The sequence below is a fragment of the Ailuropoda melanoleuca genome, chromosome 19, assembly GCF_002007445.2.
Source record: "Ailuropoda melanoleuca isolate Jingjing chromosome 19, ASM200744v2, whole genome shotgun sequence".
Taxonomy (NCBI): Eukaryota; Metazoa; Chordata; class Mammalia; order Carnivora; family Ursidae; genus Ailuropoda; species Ailuropoda melanoleuca.
The window spans coordinates 11,964,375-11,982,879 of NC_048236.1; the positions used below are offsets into that span (position 1 = coordinate 11,964,375).

An 18,505-nucleotide genomic window follows, 5' to 3' on the forward strand; every position below is an offset into this window, starting at 1 on the left:
TGTACTAGAACCTTCAAGAAAGTTCCGGTGTGATGGCCATGAATGCTGGTCTGGATCCTGTTGTGAGTATTGACTCAGTGTATATAAGGGTTACTCAAAACTTTCTTTCTTTCTTTGTAAAATGTTTTGGCAACAGGACTCTTAAGCTCTTTTGAGTGTAACCTCTTAGGGAATCTCATCAGTCACATGCCTGATCATCTGTAGACTCATTTAACATTCTGCTTATTATGTCATATGACTAATGGACCTCCCGGCATTAGAACCTGTGGTAGAGCAATGCCATTAGGACCACTACAAAAGCAAAATAAAGTCAGCTAGCTACCTGCCTAAGTAATACCAAACAGTTTTTTCATATGTATTTTTGTTTTGTTTCATTTTGCTAATCTAGGACTTTTTTAAACCTTTAAAACAAAGGAAAACTTCCCATGGAGTAATTGTAAAAGTCAGAGTGGCTAAGTACAAATACTTCATAAGGAGAATGACGATATTTACTACATTGGTCTAATTATAGGAGAATGGTTCTAGATTCTGAGCAATCAGTGCATCTAAGATTTGCAACAAAACACAAAGCAACACTCTTTTGCTATACTTAAATAAAGCCCTATTTTTTTGGTCTTGCCCATCACATCAAATCTCCTCAGCAGAAATGCAGGTTTAATCGGAGCTCTGTAAGGCTACTATAAATGAGTGATGGTGGCTAGAAATTTCGGTTGAAGACAATTTAGGATCAACTAGGATTTGGTGTCCTTATTTCAAAGTCCAGATCTCATTTCAAAATCCAGATGCCATTGCCTTCATTCTCAATAATGTCGTCTTGCTTGTAAAATTGAGGGAATGCATCTTAAAACCTGTATGTATTAGGTTAACGTTTCCACAGAACTGTCATTTATCCCAGACCTTTGCCTCTACCAATGCACAATGCAGAAAACATCAAACGTTTATTTTATCCTAAAAAGTGGCAGATCCTTTACTAAGAATGGAGAATCTAGTCATTGATCAAATATTATTCATTGAATGTCTTCCCTATGCCTGCCATTGTACTTAGTGCTGGGGCACCAATGGGGAAGAAAAAGACAAGATCTTACTCTCTTTGAAGTGACAGTCAAGTGGCCAGGGAGAGGGTAAGATACTTAACAAATTCATTGTGCAATTACAAATTGTGATAAATTCTCTGAAGGAAACATTTAGGGTGCTGGGAGAGAATATCAGAATGTAACATTAATATGTAAAATATAACATCAGCCTGAGGGGAGTGTCAGCAAGGGAAGATATTTAACAGAGACTCTAGGAGTGAGGAGAAGTGAGCGGACCTGAAGGAGAATTGATGGAAAGCTGTAGATCTGAGAGAGAGGAGGTTGGCCTGGTCCGGGAACTGGAATGTGGCCGAAATTTCTGGAGAGTAATGTGTAGCAGAGGTCCGGGGGTGGACATGAAATGAGCTTTGATAGGTGAGTAGAGGTCAGATTATGCCAGGATGTATAGGCTATATTAAGGATTTGAGATTTTATTCTGTTATGAGGACTCATTGAAAGATGTAAGTAGGAACAGACTTCATGGGTGTTGAGTCTCAGTATTTCATATAAGCTGTGGTGTTTTTGATGTGCTACAATGTATTTGAGCTTTTCTTGTCTGAGACATATAGCTCATTTAGAAAAGTAATTGCTACTTCTTCAATGTCCATTTTTGCTTGAGAGCTAGAATTTTGCTATGACTTTAATTTAGGGTTATGTTTTAGGTAGAACTTATGTTACAGGAATAGTTTTTATTCCATTCATTATGAAGGAAAGCAGTTAATCATTTTATTTAGTAGCAAAAAGTTCACATTAGACTATAATTGCTCTTATGAAGGTAATTTGTTTTCTTTTGTTTTATCTCGTGAAAGTAGCTGGTTGAAAGAAAATAGCACTACACAATATTAAAAATTGTGCAAAATTAAAATAAAAACACAATGGTATATTATTTGTACCAATTTTTGCATGCATAATCTGACTTTCCTCGGCAATGCTAAGTTGTTCACTCACTGATCTACTAAACATTATTTTTCAGTTATCTAATTATATGGTATTATCTAGTTCTTTATACTGCAACTATCCTAAGAGTTTGTTTTAAATCAGTGACTTAAAACTGTGTACATCATCTTAAGGGTTATAAAAATAAATATGTACATTTTTTATAAACTGAAACTAGGACATACTGGTAAATAACTTCCTTCTGTTTGTGTGTGTGTGTGTGTGTGTGTGTGTGTGTGTGTTTTCCCCATCTCTGATGGTAACTTCTAGTAACTAGAGGATTTCATTGTCAGATACCAAAAGCAAGTTACAGAGTTCGAAAGAGAACGAGGATGGATTTTCCAGACAAATCTTTTGCTGTAGCAGATTTTAAGAGAAGAGTCTAGTATACCATCTGTTGTGAATAGACCTAAGTTAATTTAATTATGCAGAACTTTTATGTTCACATTGGTAAAAAAGGTGTGTAAACCACTGACATATTTGAATTGGATAAGGGTTATTTACTCCTTCACAACCTCCTTAACTACAGTATAATGAAGATAAGTCACAGTCCAAATTCTGCCACACACACTCATAGTTACAAGGACACATATTGGTAAGGAGACATACACCAATTCATGCAACCTATGTAAGCTTCATGAAGTCTGAAGTCCCTCAGCTTTAGAGGTTCCCACATCTACTTTGCTTAAGTAAATTACTGGAGGCACAATCATAATAACACAGAGATAGGATTCTTACCCTTGCAGTGAGCATCAGGAAATGAGAATGACTCCTACCCAGTGTCTGGACACAGAACTTTACAGAGATCAATCCTAGGGCACCAGGTCTATGAGTGAAGGCTTTTGACCTTAAGAGAAACATATAAACTGTTGGCTGTAAGAGTGGGAGAGTGGGGCATGATTTTTAAATATTTTAGCTCATATATATAAATTGAATACTATTAATTTACCAATAAGAGCTGATTACTTGTATCCATTATATTGATTAACAAGCCACTAACTTTACCAATGAAAGTCCATTTCTGACATTCATTATGCTGCTAGTCTAGTGTTCATCCGAAGACGGATCATGGAAGCACTTATAGCAGCTGCCCTGGAGTCTGGCCCTTAAGAATGAATGCTACTGCCGCCCCTGGGATGTGGATTCCTGATACGAGCAAGTAACTGTCTTCCTAAAGTGAAGTTTAGACCAGCAAAGATATTATAGTGCATTACGATGAAGTATTAAAATAAATTACAGCCATCAATATTATCATCTTTTTTTGTAATCAATGGACCAAGTTTTTCACTTTCCAAATACCTGATTTGTCTTATCTTGTATTAATGGCTGTTAAGTTGCAAAACCCTATTAATTTCAGCAGTCATTATCTTTTCTTTTTCTTTTGTCGAGATGCTATATGGGTAACTAATTTGATTAACTCACTCCGAGGTGCTTCATGCACATTTCATTGAGAAAATAAAGCCGCCAGGAATGCTCTCATCTCCATCATCATAATTTTCAACCTCCCTCCCTCTGGGTTATTGCTTACACTCTTGAGTTCTGAATCCTGTCCTCTCTTGTCTTTTTAAGAACAGCACCATTACAACTGTCTCTCTCTTTTCCCTCTCTTCTCCCTCCTCCTCTCCTTCTCTTTCTTTTTCTTTCTTAAAGCGTCATTTTCCCCTTTCTTTCCTGGATCAATGATCAATTTACAAAATGTGTTTTTCTAGCTCTCAAGTTTGAAAAAGTCCTTCCTTGGCTCCATGTCCTTAACCAGCATCTGTCTCTTTCTTTTAGCTATTTTGCTATAAAAGAAAAAGAGGAACATTTGCTTCCTGACTTCGAAGTCTCTCATCGACCCTTTCCTACAGGATGGCATCCCTTGCTACTTCACTGAGATCTCTCTTGGGTCCGTGACTTTCTTATCACCCAATGTAACATTCAGATGTCTGTTCTCCTTTTCGTGACCTCTCAGTGCTACTCTACACAGCTGACCACCTCTGTTTATGAAATACTGTCTTCTCTAGCTCCCAAAGCTCTACTCCGTCCTGAATTTCTTACTTCCTCACAGGCAACTCTTTCCCTTTCCTCTTCTGAATGTCTAACTGGTTGGAGTGTTTTAAGCTCCCTCTTGGCCCTCTTTCTCTCACCTATACACACTCTCTCAAATGGATTGTTATTTAGTCTCTCTTTTTCTTAAATGTATGTTACTGTCTCTCAAATTCGTGCTCCAGCCTTGACTTAACTCTGGACTTCCATAAACTACTCTATTTGACATTTTCTATTGGGATGTCTAACCTAGATTTGATATAAATCTAAAATATGCACAGCAGACCTCTCGATTTCTTGCCACAAACCTGTTCCTTATTTGAGTGATAGATTTGCTTCTCCTCTACGACTCAAGCCAAAATCCTAGTGAAACATGCTTAATTCCTCTTTCTCCCATTCCCCAAGCTTAGTCCGTGAGTGAGTTCATTGCTTTACCTCCAAGTTATATTATATCCATCCACTGTTCTCCCTCCTCACTGCTACTATGCAAATCTTCATTTCACTGGGAGCCCCACTCCATCCAGAACTAGGAAAGTGATGAGGGCAGAGACATTTTCGGTAAGGCCTTATAGGTTACCATAAGAAGTTTGGTTTTATTCTAAATTTGATGGGAAATTGCTTGAGGATTTTAGGCAAGAAGCGACACAACAGAGGTTTTAAAAGGCCTCACTAAATGCTCGGCAAGTAAATGATGGATACATTGGGGCCAGGCAGGAGCATAGGCAAGGATTGGGCTATCTCCGTATAACGTAGAAGTTGATACTTTGTCAGCCCCATGACCAGGCTCAGATGAATTGATTATGGTTTTCATTCAAGAGGCCAGACTTCAAGTGAGATTACAATAAACGTAGTTTCTCGTAGTAAACTCTGACTTGACATTAAGGAAGGCTGACCAAGAAAGGGAACTTTTGCTAACCTAGATTTAGTACCGGTGATTTGGGGTAGGGCTGGTGATAGCATTCTCTTGATTTCAAAATTATTAGCTAGAGTATGGGTCAGAGAAGGGATTTTTTTTTCCCCTTAAGACTTTTGTGATTTCTATTTCCTTTATGGAAATGGTATGCTGGACAAGGAATACTTAATAAAGTATGATTAAAAATCAGCTTTGGTTTTGGCCTCTCCCCTGTCCTTTAAAACTAGTCAGAAAAGTACTTTTCTGGACTTTGAAAGCTTGAGTTGTTGCATGAATTTTCTGTCACCCCTAGGTAATAAAAAGTTTGAAGGTCTCTTTACGGTACATAGTAGAAGTTCATTTGTTTCAAGTCTCTAATACTGAGTAGTAATTAAAACTCAGACTTGTTTTAAAGTTAAATCTTTCTGAGTTTGCTATGTCTAGAAGCCTGTGGTCCAGGAGAGAGGCGGTTTTTGTTTCTCTTCCCATGGATTGTGGAATGTTAACAAACCTGGGAAAGAGGTAAATAGATGCAACTACGCAGAGATTTTAGATTCATTAAGCAAAACATTGAACTGTAAAAACAGTACATACTGAAGAGCAGAAGCTGTGAAGTTTTTTTTCTATGAAGCCATTATTTGAAAAATCAGAGGAGAGCAAATTCCTTAAATGACTTTTGTGACATTGTGGCTAGGAATTAAACCAAGTCCCTTGGAATGATTTCTAAACATGTACATTTTCCCCTATGATTGTATTAATAAAAAGTTAGGATTCATTTTGTTTAATTAGAGACCATTGATGTAATCTATCAATTACATGTTTCTGTCAAAGAAGTTTTCACATGACAAAGTAAATTTTACCACCTTTGCTAAATCAGAGTGAATTTTAAATTTGTGCTAATTATATTTTTGCAGAGGATTTCCTTTGTAGCCAGGGTACTATTTTCACCATATCTTACTGATTGTTTTCATATAATGATAATAAACCATTGATCTCTTTTAAGTAGTTTATATAATCTGGTAAACTAGTTAACTGCTAGTTTCAGTTAATTGAGAAATGTTTAGCTTTGAAACACAAATGACTACAATCTTATTGATTTCATGAATTTTTCTCCTGATCCAAATTCTGAAGAAAAAAATAAAATTTATCTTTAAAAGGTGAATTCAATGAGATAGCTTCACATTTTGGTCCAAAACTTTGAGCTCCTTACTCCTGTCATATACAATTACTCATATTCACTTATGAGACTTGATTAGATTTTTTAAATGAGAAAAGCCATAAATTTATCCAAACACTGTCTTATTGCTCACATATTTAAACACATAAATTATTTTTCCAGTGTGGTTAGTGATTAATTCTGTGGTAATCAAGTTTTCATGCTTTACAAATCCTCTGTTGGAACATAATATGCAGTTTTAAAGATAAAAGCTCATGGAACAAGCTTAGAAAAATTCCGTACATAAACCTTGACACAAACCAGATGTGGATTTCCATCAGAGTGGCACCAACTATCTTTGCCTACTTGAGAAACTAAGCAGAATTTTGGGTTACTTGTGATGTTAATGCACTTTATTATCCAATTTAGAATTTTCATTTGTTTACGTGTTATGTTGGCAGGTTGCCTCAGAGATGGCCAAGCTTATGAAGAAGGATCAGTAATTAAAGAAAACTGCAACTCCTGGTAATGAATTTAAGTGGCACAGAACTGAAGTCTGTCCGTGTATATTTTCTTCAAATAAAAGGAGTATTGTGAAATAAAACATATATTTAAATACAGATAGAATCATAAGTCATAAGATATCACATATCTGTAGCTTTATATAAGCATATTTAATGAATGTTGACAAATCTAATCCTGGATACATCTTTTCATGCTATAGCTTATTGTTCATGACGATGGCCTTCCTCATACAGCAGGCCTGCATTAAATATACCTCTTAATTATAAGCATTCTACAGGCAAGATACGCTATAGGCAAATTGTGTTTCTTTGATCACAGTAGCTGTATATAAAAACAGGCTGCCTTCAAATGATTATCCTGCAGAAAGTTTCCAAATACAAATACACTGAATCTGTCTGAATTTTCTTTTGTTTTCAACTTCAACGACTGTGTGGTCCTTTCATGTATTGATTGCCTAGAGCATTTTGAGTGGTAGCTAATACATATGTTAGTATTTTATTTCTGCCAAGAATCAAATAGGCATATGGCTATCATTAATCAAAAATATGTTTTATGTTTTAGCAGTGCGCAATTCTGGTTACTAATCTTGTAAATGTACTTCATAAAGGCTAGGCCACTTTTGTAATTTTTACATCTTTGCAGCACATGCTCAGGACAGCAGTGGAAATGTTCCCAGCTTGTCTGCCTTGTTCAACCAGAACTAATTGAACGTGTCAATAAAGGAGACTATGGGTGAGAAAAATCTTGCTTTATAGACTTTTTGGCAGTCCCAGTTACTCTTCAGTCTTCAAACAATGTATTTCCTATCATTTACTTCTAAAAATGGCCATTATTTCAAAAGAAAGAGCGGGAGAGGAATGGGAAGAGAAGTAGAAAGACGTGTAAAATAGGAATGCATGGAGGTAAATATTAAATAATTAAAAATTAAATTGCACAAAGAAATATAGAACAGGGTCTTAAACTCTCTAGGAAGGATCAGTGTCATGGTGTGAATGAGGGGAGTAGAGGGAGCTTTAGTTTGGATAAATATTTAGGCAAAATTAAGAAGTAGGCAAAATTGATTTTTTTCATTTAAACCATCTTTCTCCCTCTGCTGTTGCCCTGACCCAGCCAATCAGCTATCATGGGAGAATCAGACCCTAAGAGGTTAGTATTTAATCTTGGTGATTCCCCAAATAACCAGTCCCTCTAGACAATTTCACTGACATGACCTATATAGACAATTTCACTTACAGCTGAATCAAAAGATAGGCTGAGCCACTTTACTTTGCTAATAAATTAATATAGGGCTGATTGACACTTAAACATGGGAAATAATGGTTTGATGCTCTCTGACAGATTAATAAATTAGGTGGCTTCTCCATTTACATAGAGGGAATTGTGATGTCAGTGCTAACACTGGTTTTCTTTACTGAACTGAAAGGAAGAGGGATAACACCTGGTTATCTGCCTCAGAATTGCTCCATTGTCATTGATCGAACTCTATATAACCTCACTAACATTTTCTACATTCTGGAAAAGATTTCACGTAAGAAGATCTATTATCAAGTAACTATAAAAGTGATGTAATCCTGAAATGGATTTTTAAAAAATTAAAAGTATCATTTGTTTCCACATAGAAGACCATAGACAGATATTTCCCAGCACAGTGGGGACACTGATTTTCAGTGTCCCAAAGTATTTTCTTAGAAGATGTGAAATTTAGAAATTTACTTTTTTTTGACATTAATATTCTTAAACCATGCTCAATTCCTGTGTGTGCATACAATGTTTAACCAATATTTTAGGTGATAATATGACATTTTAAGTATTTCTAGGGAAAATACATTATGATTTTCTGTGGCTAAGTGATACTTAAATCATTAAAAGAACATCAGAGTATGTGCCACCATAAGAAATTATCTGAATCAGGTTCCTAAAATAATTCAAATGCTTGACCTGTGGAGCACATACTTCCAAGAAGCCATCAGCAGCCTGTTTTTCCAATGTCCCAGAACCCACAGGAAACCATAATTGAAGGCGACATGGAAAGTACATTAAGAATACAGAAGCTGATAGGAATGCTGTCTTCCTCGGAAGGAAGAATTTTCTTGCCATCATTTGTTCACTGTGAGGTAACTCTGGGAGAGTTAAGAGGCACAAAGCCTTTTGTAGCAAACATCAATGACCTTAAAAAGACAAAAGCAAGGTATAATTGGAGCAAAAGGAAACCTCCATTGCCCAAAGAAAAAAAGTTAAGTAAAAGAGACAAGCTATGAAGAAACAGTAAAACTAAAATTATTTACTGGAGAGCAAAAAGGTAGGGGGAGTCCTTGAATTTAAAAGAAAGTTCTGATTGTCAGATATATTCTGGTCCTGATGTTTAAATTGTTCTCATGTGTGAAAATAGAAGCATATCATTTAGTACTTACTAAGTGCTTTTTAAAATAGCCTACATGCAAATATATACAATCTTTGCTTGAAAACATTTACTTTTCTCATCTTGGTGGTGTTTTAGATCCAAGTCTTTATTCGTTCTACGTAAGCTACTTCAGTGTATATTTATTCCCCATGTTATTTTCCAATGCAACCAATTAATATGAACAAAACGTGTGTTTCTCTTGTGGCACTGCTGAGGATAGAAATAAATAATTCCTGTCTTACAGGAATTTACAATCTAGCTGAGGAGTCAACATGTCATCCCTTTGTGGAAGGATTTCTGATGATAGGGAAGTATGTAAGTGCCGAATTAGTAGTGCAAGTAGTAATCAGCAAGGTGGTGGAACAAAGGGAGATGGATAACTGTTTCAGTTATCTGCTGTGGGGCAGCAAAGCACTCCAGAATTTAACAGCTTAAAACCATAGCTTTTCACTGGTTCTCTTCAGTCACTTGGGATGCACTTAGCTGAAGCTCCTTTCCTGATCTCTCTTGGGGTTACTGAGATGTCTATGGATATCTGGAGCCTCAACTGAGGCTGAATTGTCTGAGGTGGCCTCATTCCTGTGTCTGGTGGTTGGTGCTTGTTGTTAGTGGACCCACATGTTTCCAGCAGACTAGTCTTAGCCTCTTGCCATAGTGCGAGTGTTCTAAGAGGGCATGAGGGAGAGCTTTAAAGGGCCTCCCCGTAGGCCTACGCTTGCAAGTCACACAACATCAATTGTCCTACTTTTTGTTGGGTGAAGCAAGTCACTAGTCCTACCCACATTCAGAGGTTGGGGAAATAGATTCCACTTCTTGGTGCCAAGAGCCACAAATAATTTGTGGCCATGTTTAATCTGTCACATCTCTGAGCTTGATTTTTTTTTTTTAATGAGCTCAAAACCTACTCTATTGGATTCCACCCCCCCACCAGTTTCTCAAATCAACACACCCCAAACCAAAAGAGTTGACCTCTTCGACCTGCCCTTGGTGACTGGCCTTCCCCTCTGCCTTGTCAGCCAAGCCAGGAAATCAGAAATTAGTTTGATTCTTCTCTCCTCTTCTCTCTCAGTCGCTACTCTCTTATAATTTCCACATTCATAGTTTCTTTCAGATATTTGTTTTTTCTACCTCTCTGCTATATTCTAGAGCATTTCTTTATCAAGCCTCATTTGAGATGACCTGATTTTTCTCTCTGTTTCCAGTCTGACCAAACTGCAACCAATCCTTTATACTTTCATGGTTATCCCTCTAAATCAAATACTTTCATAGTTATCCCTCTATTCGTGTTCTTCAAAATCCTCAGTGATACTCCACTGCTTGTAGAATATCATTATACTCCTTAGCGTAAGTAACAATCCGGCCCGAATGCTTCTTTACTGCCTCATTTTTTATGCTCTTTCCAGCTTCTGTCTCCCTTGGCCCTCTCATGGATTCAGCATTGAACTTACCTGCTCATCCTTAAATGTGCTACCTGGTTTCAAAACCTGTATGCTCTGCTCTTGAGTTGTCTTTTTTTTTTTTTTAATAAATGTCCTTTTCTTTTACATCTGTCCACCAAACTTATTCTCATCCTTCCGGATGGAGCACTAAATTCACTTTCTGTAATGAAATTATGCCAACTCCTTCGGGCAGAGTTATATTTGAATCCTCTACTCTGATCGTACCCTGACCTACCAATAAATGACACACACTGAAGTCATTTCTATCTTTGCAGTCTTTTTAGGGTATGAGCTCCGTAAGGGTAGAGAAATTAACTTATTGCCATGTTTTAAGAGAGAATATGATAAATGAAGAATGTTCAGTAAATGCTTAATTGTATTAAAGGGAAAGCAACAAGTCTTGATCAAAGAGGATGGGATGGAGTGGTAGTCCCTTCATACTTTTTTGAGCCTAAGTCACAGTAAAACATACATCTGACATTGTGACTTAGTATACACACATGTGCACATGAATATCCATACAAATACACGCTATACACACACCTACACATATAAAAACAATACTCACCCTTACTACATGCAATAAATTCTAATATTTCCTATTATTTTTCCTGTATTCTATTTATTTTTTAAAATACTGATCCCTTGGGGCGCCTGGGTGGCACAGCGGTTAAGCGTCTGCCTTCGGCTCAGGGCGTGATCCCGGCGTTATGGGATCGAGCCCATCAGGCTCTTCAGCTGTGAGCCTGCTTCTTCCTCTCCCACTCCCCCTGCTTGTGTTCCCTCTCTCGCTGGCTGTCTCTATCTCTGTCGAATAAGTAAATAAAATCTTTAAAAAAAAATAAAAAAAAAATAAAATAAAATACTGATCCCTGCTCACTAAATTGAGTGATTTAAATGACCACAAATGTATCTGAATGTTTGAAAATTACTAGTGTAGGGTACCAAAGACATACTTCACTGATATCATGGTTTTGCCCAAGGCTAGTCCTAATGTTCTCTTACATAGGCTGCAATATCTAATATAGTCAGAGGTTTCCTTGGATGATGGAGATTGCACTCCCAAAATTGTGGCTCCAAGTTGCTTAGGGTTTTATGACCTAACAGATTCTTATAAAAGAAAAGCATGAACTTCTAAACATATTATTGAAAATCAAGCTGTATCTTTAATCATTCATTAGAGTCTATCACATTATTAGCATTTTTGGTAATTAACACAACAGAATTAAGTTTAGATTTGACTTAACTACTGAAAATATATTGTCCTCAAGTTGTAAATAATTCAAACAAGCAGTAATTAAATCACTTTTGTCTTTCTCATCTACTCTATCTCTTCAAGAAATTTTTCATTGTATTTAAATGTCAGCGTTAGATTTTGAAAACAAAGCTTCTTTTCCTATGTAAGGGCACAAACCCTGTCTCTAAAAAATACATACTTTTTACCATCTAATTTCACATCAATTGAATTTGTATCATCATTAATAATAACTAAGATTATTGAATACTTAATGCAAATTAACTCTTTTTTTTTTTTAAAGATTGTATTTATTTATTCGACAGAGATAGAGACAGCCAGCGAGAGAGGGTACACAAGCAGGGGGATTGGGAGAGGAAGAAGCAGGCTCATAGCAGAGGAGCCTGATGTGGGGCTCGATCCCATAACGCTGGGATCACGCCCTGAGCCGAAGGCAGATGCTTAACCGCTGTGCCACCCAGGCGCCCCGCAAATTAACTCTTTAATCTATGATAGAACACTCCAGTATTTAAATAAAATATTTCAATATAATTAATTAGCAGTGATATAATCTTTTTAAGTATAACTATTTTATCCTCAGTTTTTATGGATATTTCCTTTTACATGGTCAAATTCTTTTTGAATCTAAATTATATGTAAAACAATTACCCTGTTTAATCTGTAAGTACATTTCAACACATTCAAGCTTCTTTCTAAAATGCACTTAATAATATTTAAAAGAAACTACATATATTGGCCTTTTGCCACTTAATCCCTTATAATATGTAAAGATACCTATCCTTGTATTTAGTCTAAATTGATATATAGCCTTAGGTTCCTCATAAAAGTCATTAAAATCTTTGAAAGAGACCTAATTTAGGAAGAGCTTTCCTATTAAACAATCATGCATTCTTTATATAAAGAATAATTAGCTTATAGTAATAGTTCCAATTTTGTATAATTTCAGAAATATAAACAAATATCATTTATAAAAGTTATATTACACAACCTATACCAATTTTTCTCTTTCATTTGTAAGGCAGATGGACAGCTCAGAACTACAGCCAGTTCTGGGGAATGACTCTGGAAGAAGGTTTCAAGTACCGTCTCGGCACCCTGCCGCCTAGTCCCTTGCTTCTCAGTATGAATGAAATGACGGTAAGTGTCCTCTCTGTCTGACTCAAATGTGTGTGTGTTTGTACAGGTATGTTTGCATGTGCATTTAGAGAAATTTTAAGTAACTAAAGTGGTGGGTTTTGAGCTTTCAGAGTTGCAATTTTGTCATATAAATAAAAAACCTTTACCAAAATGGTTGTTACCTTCCCTAAATGTTTCAGGTGAAGTTTGAAGTTCACCAATGTCAATTAGATCAAGTGTCTTGTCTTTAAGAACGGTTGTGTTCTTTTACACGGGTCATAATTTCGTAGAAATTCCTATTTCTGATTATTGATTGTTTAGTGACCTGGTGCTCAAGCAAGTTATTAGTTGTCCTTATTTTCTTTTTTAAAAGTAAACACAGATATTTTTTTAATTCATCCAAACAGAGTTGTGGTGCCTTTGGGCTACCCATTATCCTATGAGGCTAAGAGAAATGCCAGTGACAGCAGATATGTATGCTATGGCGATTCATAAAGGCTTATCCTCAAAATTTCCATTACAGGAACACTTTCAAATTTTGCCAGGTGACCTTGCAAACTCCTCCATGAAACTGCTGCATTTCCTACACTCTTAAGCTTTGTACTATTGTATTGGCTTTCCCTTTCATTTTTAGGAGATGTTATCATCCCAAAGCAGGTATCTTGTATAAAGAGGCTTCTATCTCTCTAGTATCACAGACCACTAACTCATAGAGCTGCAGTTTGACCACCAGACGTGTGGTGTCCCAGGCACACAACCCCGTTGAGACGTTGAATGTATTCAACGCCTAGTTCAAATGCCCAAGGCTGAGCGGTGCTCACGGGTGGTGGGAGTGCAGCCTCTTCTCTCTGCAATGCAGGCTTTGGGTCCTGGCTGCCTGGAAGCTCCCAGTGGCTCGGGAGCAAGCAGGGTTGTTGTTTGCCATTGGATGAGTTGTAAATCCACAGGTTTCTCGTGAAGCATTTAATGTACTTTGCTTTCAAGAGATGTAATCCCCTGAGTTATTATACCAATTCAAATTGCAGTACCAGGGCCTGCTAAATTATAACTAGTATCAGAAAAGATCATAATAGCTGCCACGTATTGAGATGTGTGTTAAGCGCTCTTACAAGCACTTTCATACCTTATCTCATCTAATTCCCACAGCAGCTTGATATAGAGGGTACTATAATTATCCACATTTTAAAGACAAGAAAATTGAGATTGAGAGAGGTTAAGTCACACTGAGATTGGGAAAAGTGAAAAGCCACCACAGAATTACTTAGAGTGCAGAGCCAGGACATCTTAAAACATCTGCTCCCAAAAATAGTCCCTAGAGTTCCACTAGAATCGTTAGCTTTGGCCAGTGCAGGTTCAAAATAGCAAAAAGCAGAGCTAAGATTATGAAATGATCAGCTTAGATATACTTTTGGATATTTCCTGCAACAGTAAGATACAAAATCTTTAGAGATGTGGCTTGGATTCATGGTTTTTAGTGACCTAATTATACGATCAATTGGAAGAGTTATTTTTATTTTAATTTTTTCTGGCTGCTTTCTTTTTCACTTTTATCCCCATCTGGGGGGGGGGGGAAAGAGGCTGAATTATTTAAGAAAAAAATAAATTCACTCCCTTTATAAGGATTGCTCTTTCCCTTGCTTTTATTAAGGGTCCCAGTCAGCCAAATACTGATTTCGGTGTCTATATACATTTTATCTGGATTATTTCTAACCTTCCTTTTTAAGCTTTAATTTTTGCAACCTGGAATATTTAATATTCTAGAGAATATGAGGTTGTCACATACCCTAGTATAGAAAATGAAGTCAAATTCTAATTCGTCATTTGTTGGCTGCTAGGGATTTGTTTGTATGAAAGTCATTGTGGTGATATTTAAATGAAAAATCCTAATGATTAGTACTTTGGGAGAATTAAAATTGCCGAGTGCTATAAATTAGTGTAATGTAGTTGACAGCTTATTCCAGGAAAGCAATAAGGAAAATTTGGCTGATCTGTAAGATTTCCATTACCCACTTATGATGTAAGGCAAGGAAATAGCTTCTTATTTCTAGGGCATAGTAGCTTGAGGGGTGAGGGTCTTTCAAAAAGTTTCTGAGTGTTAGAGTTGTCCTAATATCTGGAGATACAAGAAAATCAGAAATATAACAAGTACGTCCAGGAAGTGAACTCAGTTGAACCAGTTGCCAGGTTTTTTTAACCAAAAAGGTTAAAAATATGTTAATTCTTAGCCTGGTGACTATATAGAAAATACCTCAATACATCAACTTGCCTCAGACTACAGTGAAAATGAGTTCTTTTCTTTGTAGCTATGCTTCTGATAACTTTTCTTCCCCCCTTTTTCCCCAACTTTTTTTTTTTTTTAATAGCATTTTCAACATAGGATGGTCTATAATAGAGCCAGGGTAGGCAGTTGCCAACAGTGGTAATGATTTTGTTGAGGAATTCCACTGCATTCCCACCCCAAAACATCTTGCTTTCCTTGACTGTGTTACCTGGATGAGAGTCGAGGTTCATGTAATTCTTTATCTGGGGTGGGAAAGATGAGCCATGAGTCATTCCTGGTTTCTGGGAAAGCTCTTCTCTTCCCTGGTTGGAGTCCTGGTTTCATTCCTGGTTTAAGTCACTATTCCCATAATATATTTGCTGAGCATGAGTTAGAGAAATATCAGTTAGCATTGTACAAAGAGTTCCATGATCATATAGTTATGAAAAATTTGTTGCATCTATATGAATTCATTCAATTCAAATGAATATTTGTAGAGTGTGGTTAGTCACAATGAAGAATAGAAAGATATTAATAGCGGAGGATGGAAAAAGTTAACTTTAGGGTTTTGGAGAGCCCTCCCTGGATGACAATCCTAAGTGAGGATAGACAAAAAGGAAACATAAACTTACTATTTTCCCTGGGTACAAGCAGAGTGCATGATAGGAAGTGAAAAAAGAGAAAGAAGGCTGAGAGGGACACTATTTAGACCATGCAATTCCTTGCTGTGTATGAAGACTCACTTCACCCACATTGGAATAATTATGTCTGGTGTCAGGTCAACAAAAGCTGGCTGGCTTGTGAATGCATGCCTATCTTTTTTTGTTAAAGGTTTTCTTTTTGTGTTCGTTTCACGTTTTTATTTAAATTCTAGTTAGTTAATAAAATATAGTGTAATAGTGGTTTCAAGAGTAAAATTCAGTGACTCATCACTTACAGATAACAACCAGTGCTCATGACGAGGGCCCTCCTTAATGTCCATCACCCACTTAGCACATTCCCTGCCCACCTCCCCTCCATCAACCCTCACTTTGTTCTCTATAATTAAGAGTCTCTTATGGTTCACCTCCCTCTCCTTCCCCACCCTCTTCCCCCTTTTTTTGGAAGGTTTTCTTAGTTTGAGATTGTTCAAAGTGATGTCTTGATTGGACAGTTCTGTTCTAAAAGTGTTAAGAACCACTGGAAGAATTAACCATCCTCTGGCACTCCACTGAAACTGTGTATGTCGTATGGAGAGATTCACAATAGGACTGATTGGGAGCTGGCCACCAGAAGGACTACAGCTCCCCACAGGAAATTCAAATTCTGCCTATTGAGCATTTTGTCTCCTTACACTACAAAATAGGCTATGACATGGTTTGACCCTTATTTCGTATTTCTCAACATTTGTTGCATGGACCAGCAATCTTGTAAGATTAAGAATAAAGGTGTGGTCAAATAAATTTGTGTAATGGTGCATTATATCTTCCTACTGAAAATTCACACTAGAGCAGAAGTATATTTAGGGATAAATCAGAACTTTCTCAGTGTCTCAGAAAGAAAACAATAGAGACAACAATTATTATGACAATATGCAAACAAACCTGGCATTGACTGAGGTCCTTTGGAGGCAGCAGAAACATCACAGTTGAAGTCTGTTAATAGGTATGTGCGAGTCAGTGTGTTTACCCATGTGAGCACCATTCCATCTACCATGAGGAACAGGAGCTCTGGAGCCAGTGCACTTGGGGCTCAGTCTGGCTCTTGCACTTATTGCTTCCATTTTCTCCTCTGTGAAATGGTGATGGCAGTAGTACCTTGCTCATAGGGTTGTTAGAAATGCTGAAAGAGAAGTGCTTACTATATACCATATTATATACATATATAACAGGAATGTTACTATATATCATATAAAGTTCTTTCTCCCTTGCATTAACCTTGGGAGAATAGTAGGGTCAATTCCCTACTATGCCTTACTACTAATTTAGTAAGAACCAAGTTATAGAAGGCTTCATCACTTGGAGATTTTTATTTCATAAAGAAAGCTATAGTTCTGGATTTACTGGCCCTGATGGGGTTTACATATTTCTGGTGAACCTGAAAGTTCTTTTACTATGCTCCTAAATCAAATCAAATCAAATCAAATCAAATCAAATCATATCAAATCAAATCAAATCATATCAAATCAAATCAAATAATATCAAACCAAATCTATTCAAATCAACAGCTTTGTACCTGATTGTTTTTCTAGACGTAATGTTCAAGTGCTTTTGAATTTGGGAGATAACTTTAAGAAGCTTCACTGTGTTATATCCTATTATAAATATTGCAAATATTTTGAATGAAAAATAATATTTTCCAAACAGAAATGGGGAAATTAAGAGCTCACTTCTATACTTGTCTCAGCTAAAAAAAAAAAAAATTTAAAATAGTGTTGTTGTTGTTGTTGTTGTTGATTTCCCAGGGGGAACAATGAAGTGAACAAAGCTGTTAGAGATGTTTTAAAATTTTTCGTCAACCTGATAGCTTACTAGTATAACATCTTTTCCCAGTCACTCAGTATAAATGATGGTGTGTTTTAGTTGTCATTATTAACACAGGAAAAATAATGTCTTCATGGTTTGTTGGAAGTTAAAGTAAAATATTTTATGTATTATATAATAACTTTTAAAGCCACCAATTATTGAGATGAGAAATGAAAATTTATTTAATTGTCTGGATACTTGATCACTATCTAGATAATATTCAGTATTGACTGACTAAATTTCTTTCTTTTTTTAAAAAAATATTTATTTATTTATTTGAGAGAGAAAGCACAAGTGGAAGGGAAGGGGGAGGGAGAAGCAGATTTTCCACTGAGCAGGGAACCTGACAACCCTGGGCTGGATCCCAGGACCCCGGGATCATGACCTGAGACAAAGGTGGATGCTTAACTGACTGGGCCACCCAGGTGTCCCTGGATTTATTTCTATTATCATTAGTTATAATAGGAGGAATTTGTTTCTTCCTTTCTGAAGTATATTTCAATGATAGCAAGTACTGAGGGATGAGAAGTACCTTTGGAAAAAATCGAGGGGAATATTACCAAGTGTAGTCTGTAACCCTCCATTAGGCTATTGAAATTTTTTATTTGATTAAAAATAATCTACTTAATTCCAAATATGTTTGTCACCTGTGTAAATAGAAGCCTCTGTAGAAAATGAAACACTAACTAGAAAAGTGAAGTTTGGTAACTAGAAAAGTTACATGGTTTGGTTCTTTATATAATAGGAAACAAAAATGACCATTTTTCCCATAAAATGAAGTTTAGCTTCCACATACATGAACATAGGCAAATGGAATCAGGCTTGAGTAATAACTTTATAAAATGCAGGTGCCAATGTCGCTGCAGAAGAAGGGCCCATGGCCAGATGTCATGGTGGAGTCTGTTTAAGTGTATATTTCC

The 18,505-nt window shown here is 36.5% G+C and overlaps 1 protein-coding gene across 1 annotated transcript in view; it reads left to right on the forward strand.

The window, feature by feature from the left end:
• The window catches only part of TINAG (tubulointerstitial nephritis antigen), an 87,331-nt gene that overhangs the window by 3,721 nt on the left and 65,105 nt on the right, over positions 1–18,505 (forward strand). Inside the window, exons 2-4 of the mRNA XM_002923073.4 lie at positions 6,547–6,610; positions 7,253–7,342; positions 12,728–12,842. Coding sequence (XP_002923119.2) covers positions 6,547–6,610; positions 7,253–7,342; positions 12,728–12,842 — 269 coding nt within the window. The remainder of the gene's footprint in view (positions 1–6,546; positions 6,611–7,252; positions 7,343–12,727; positions 12,843–18,505) is intronic.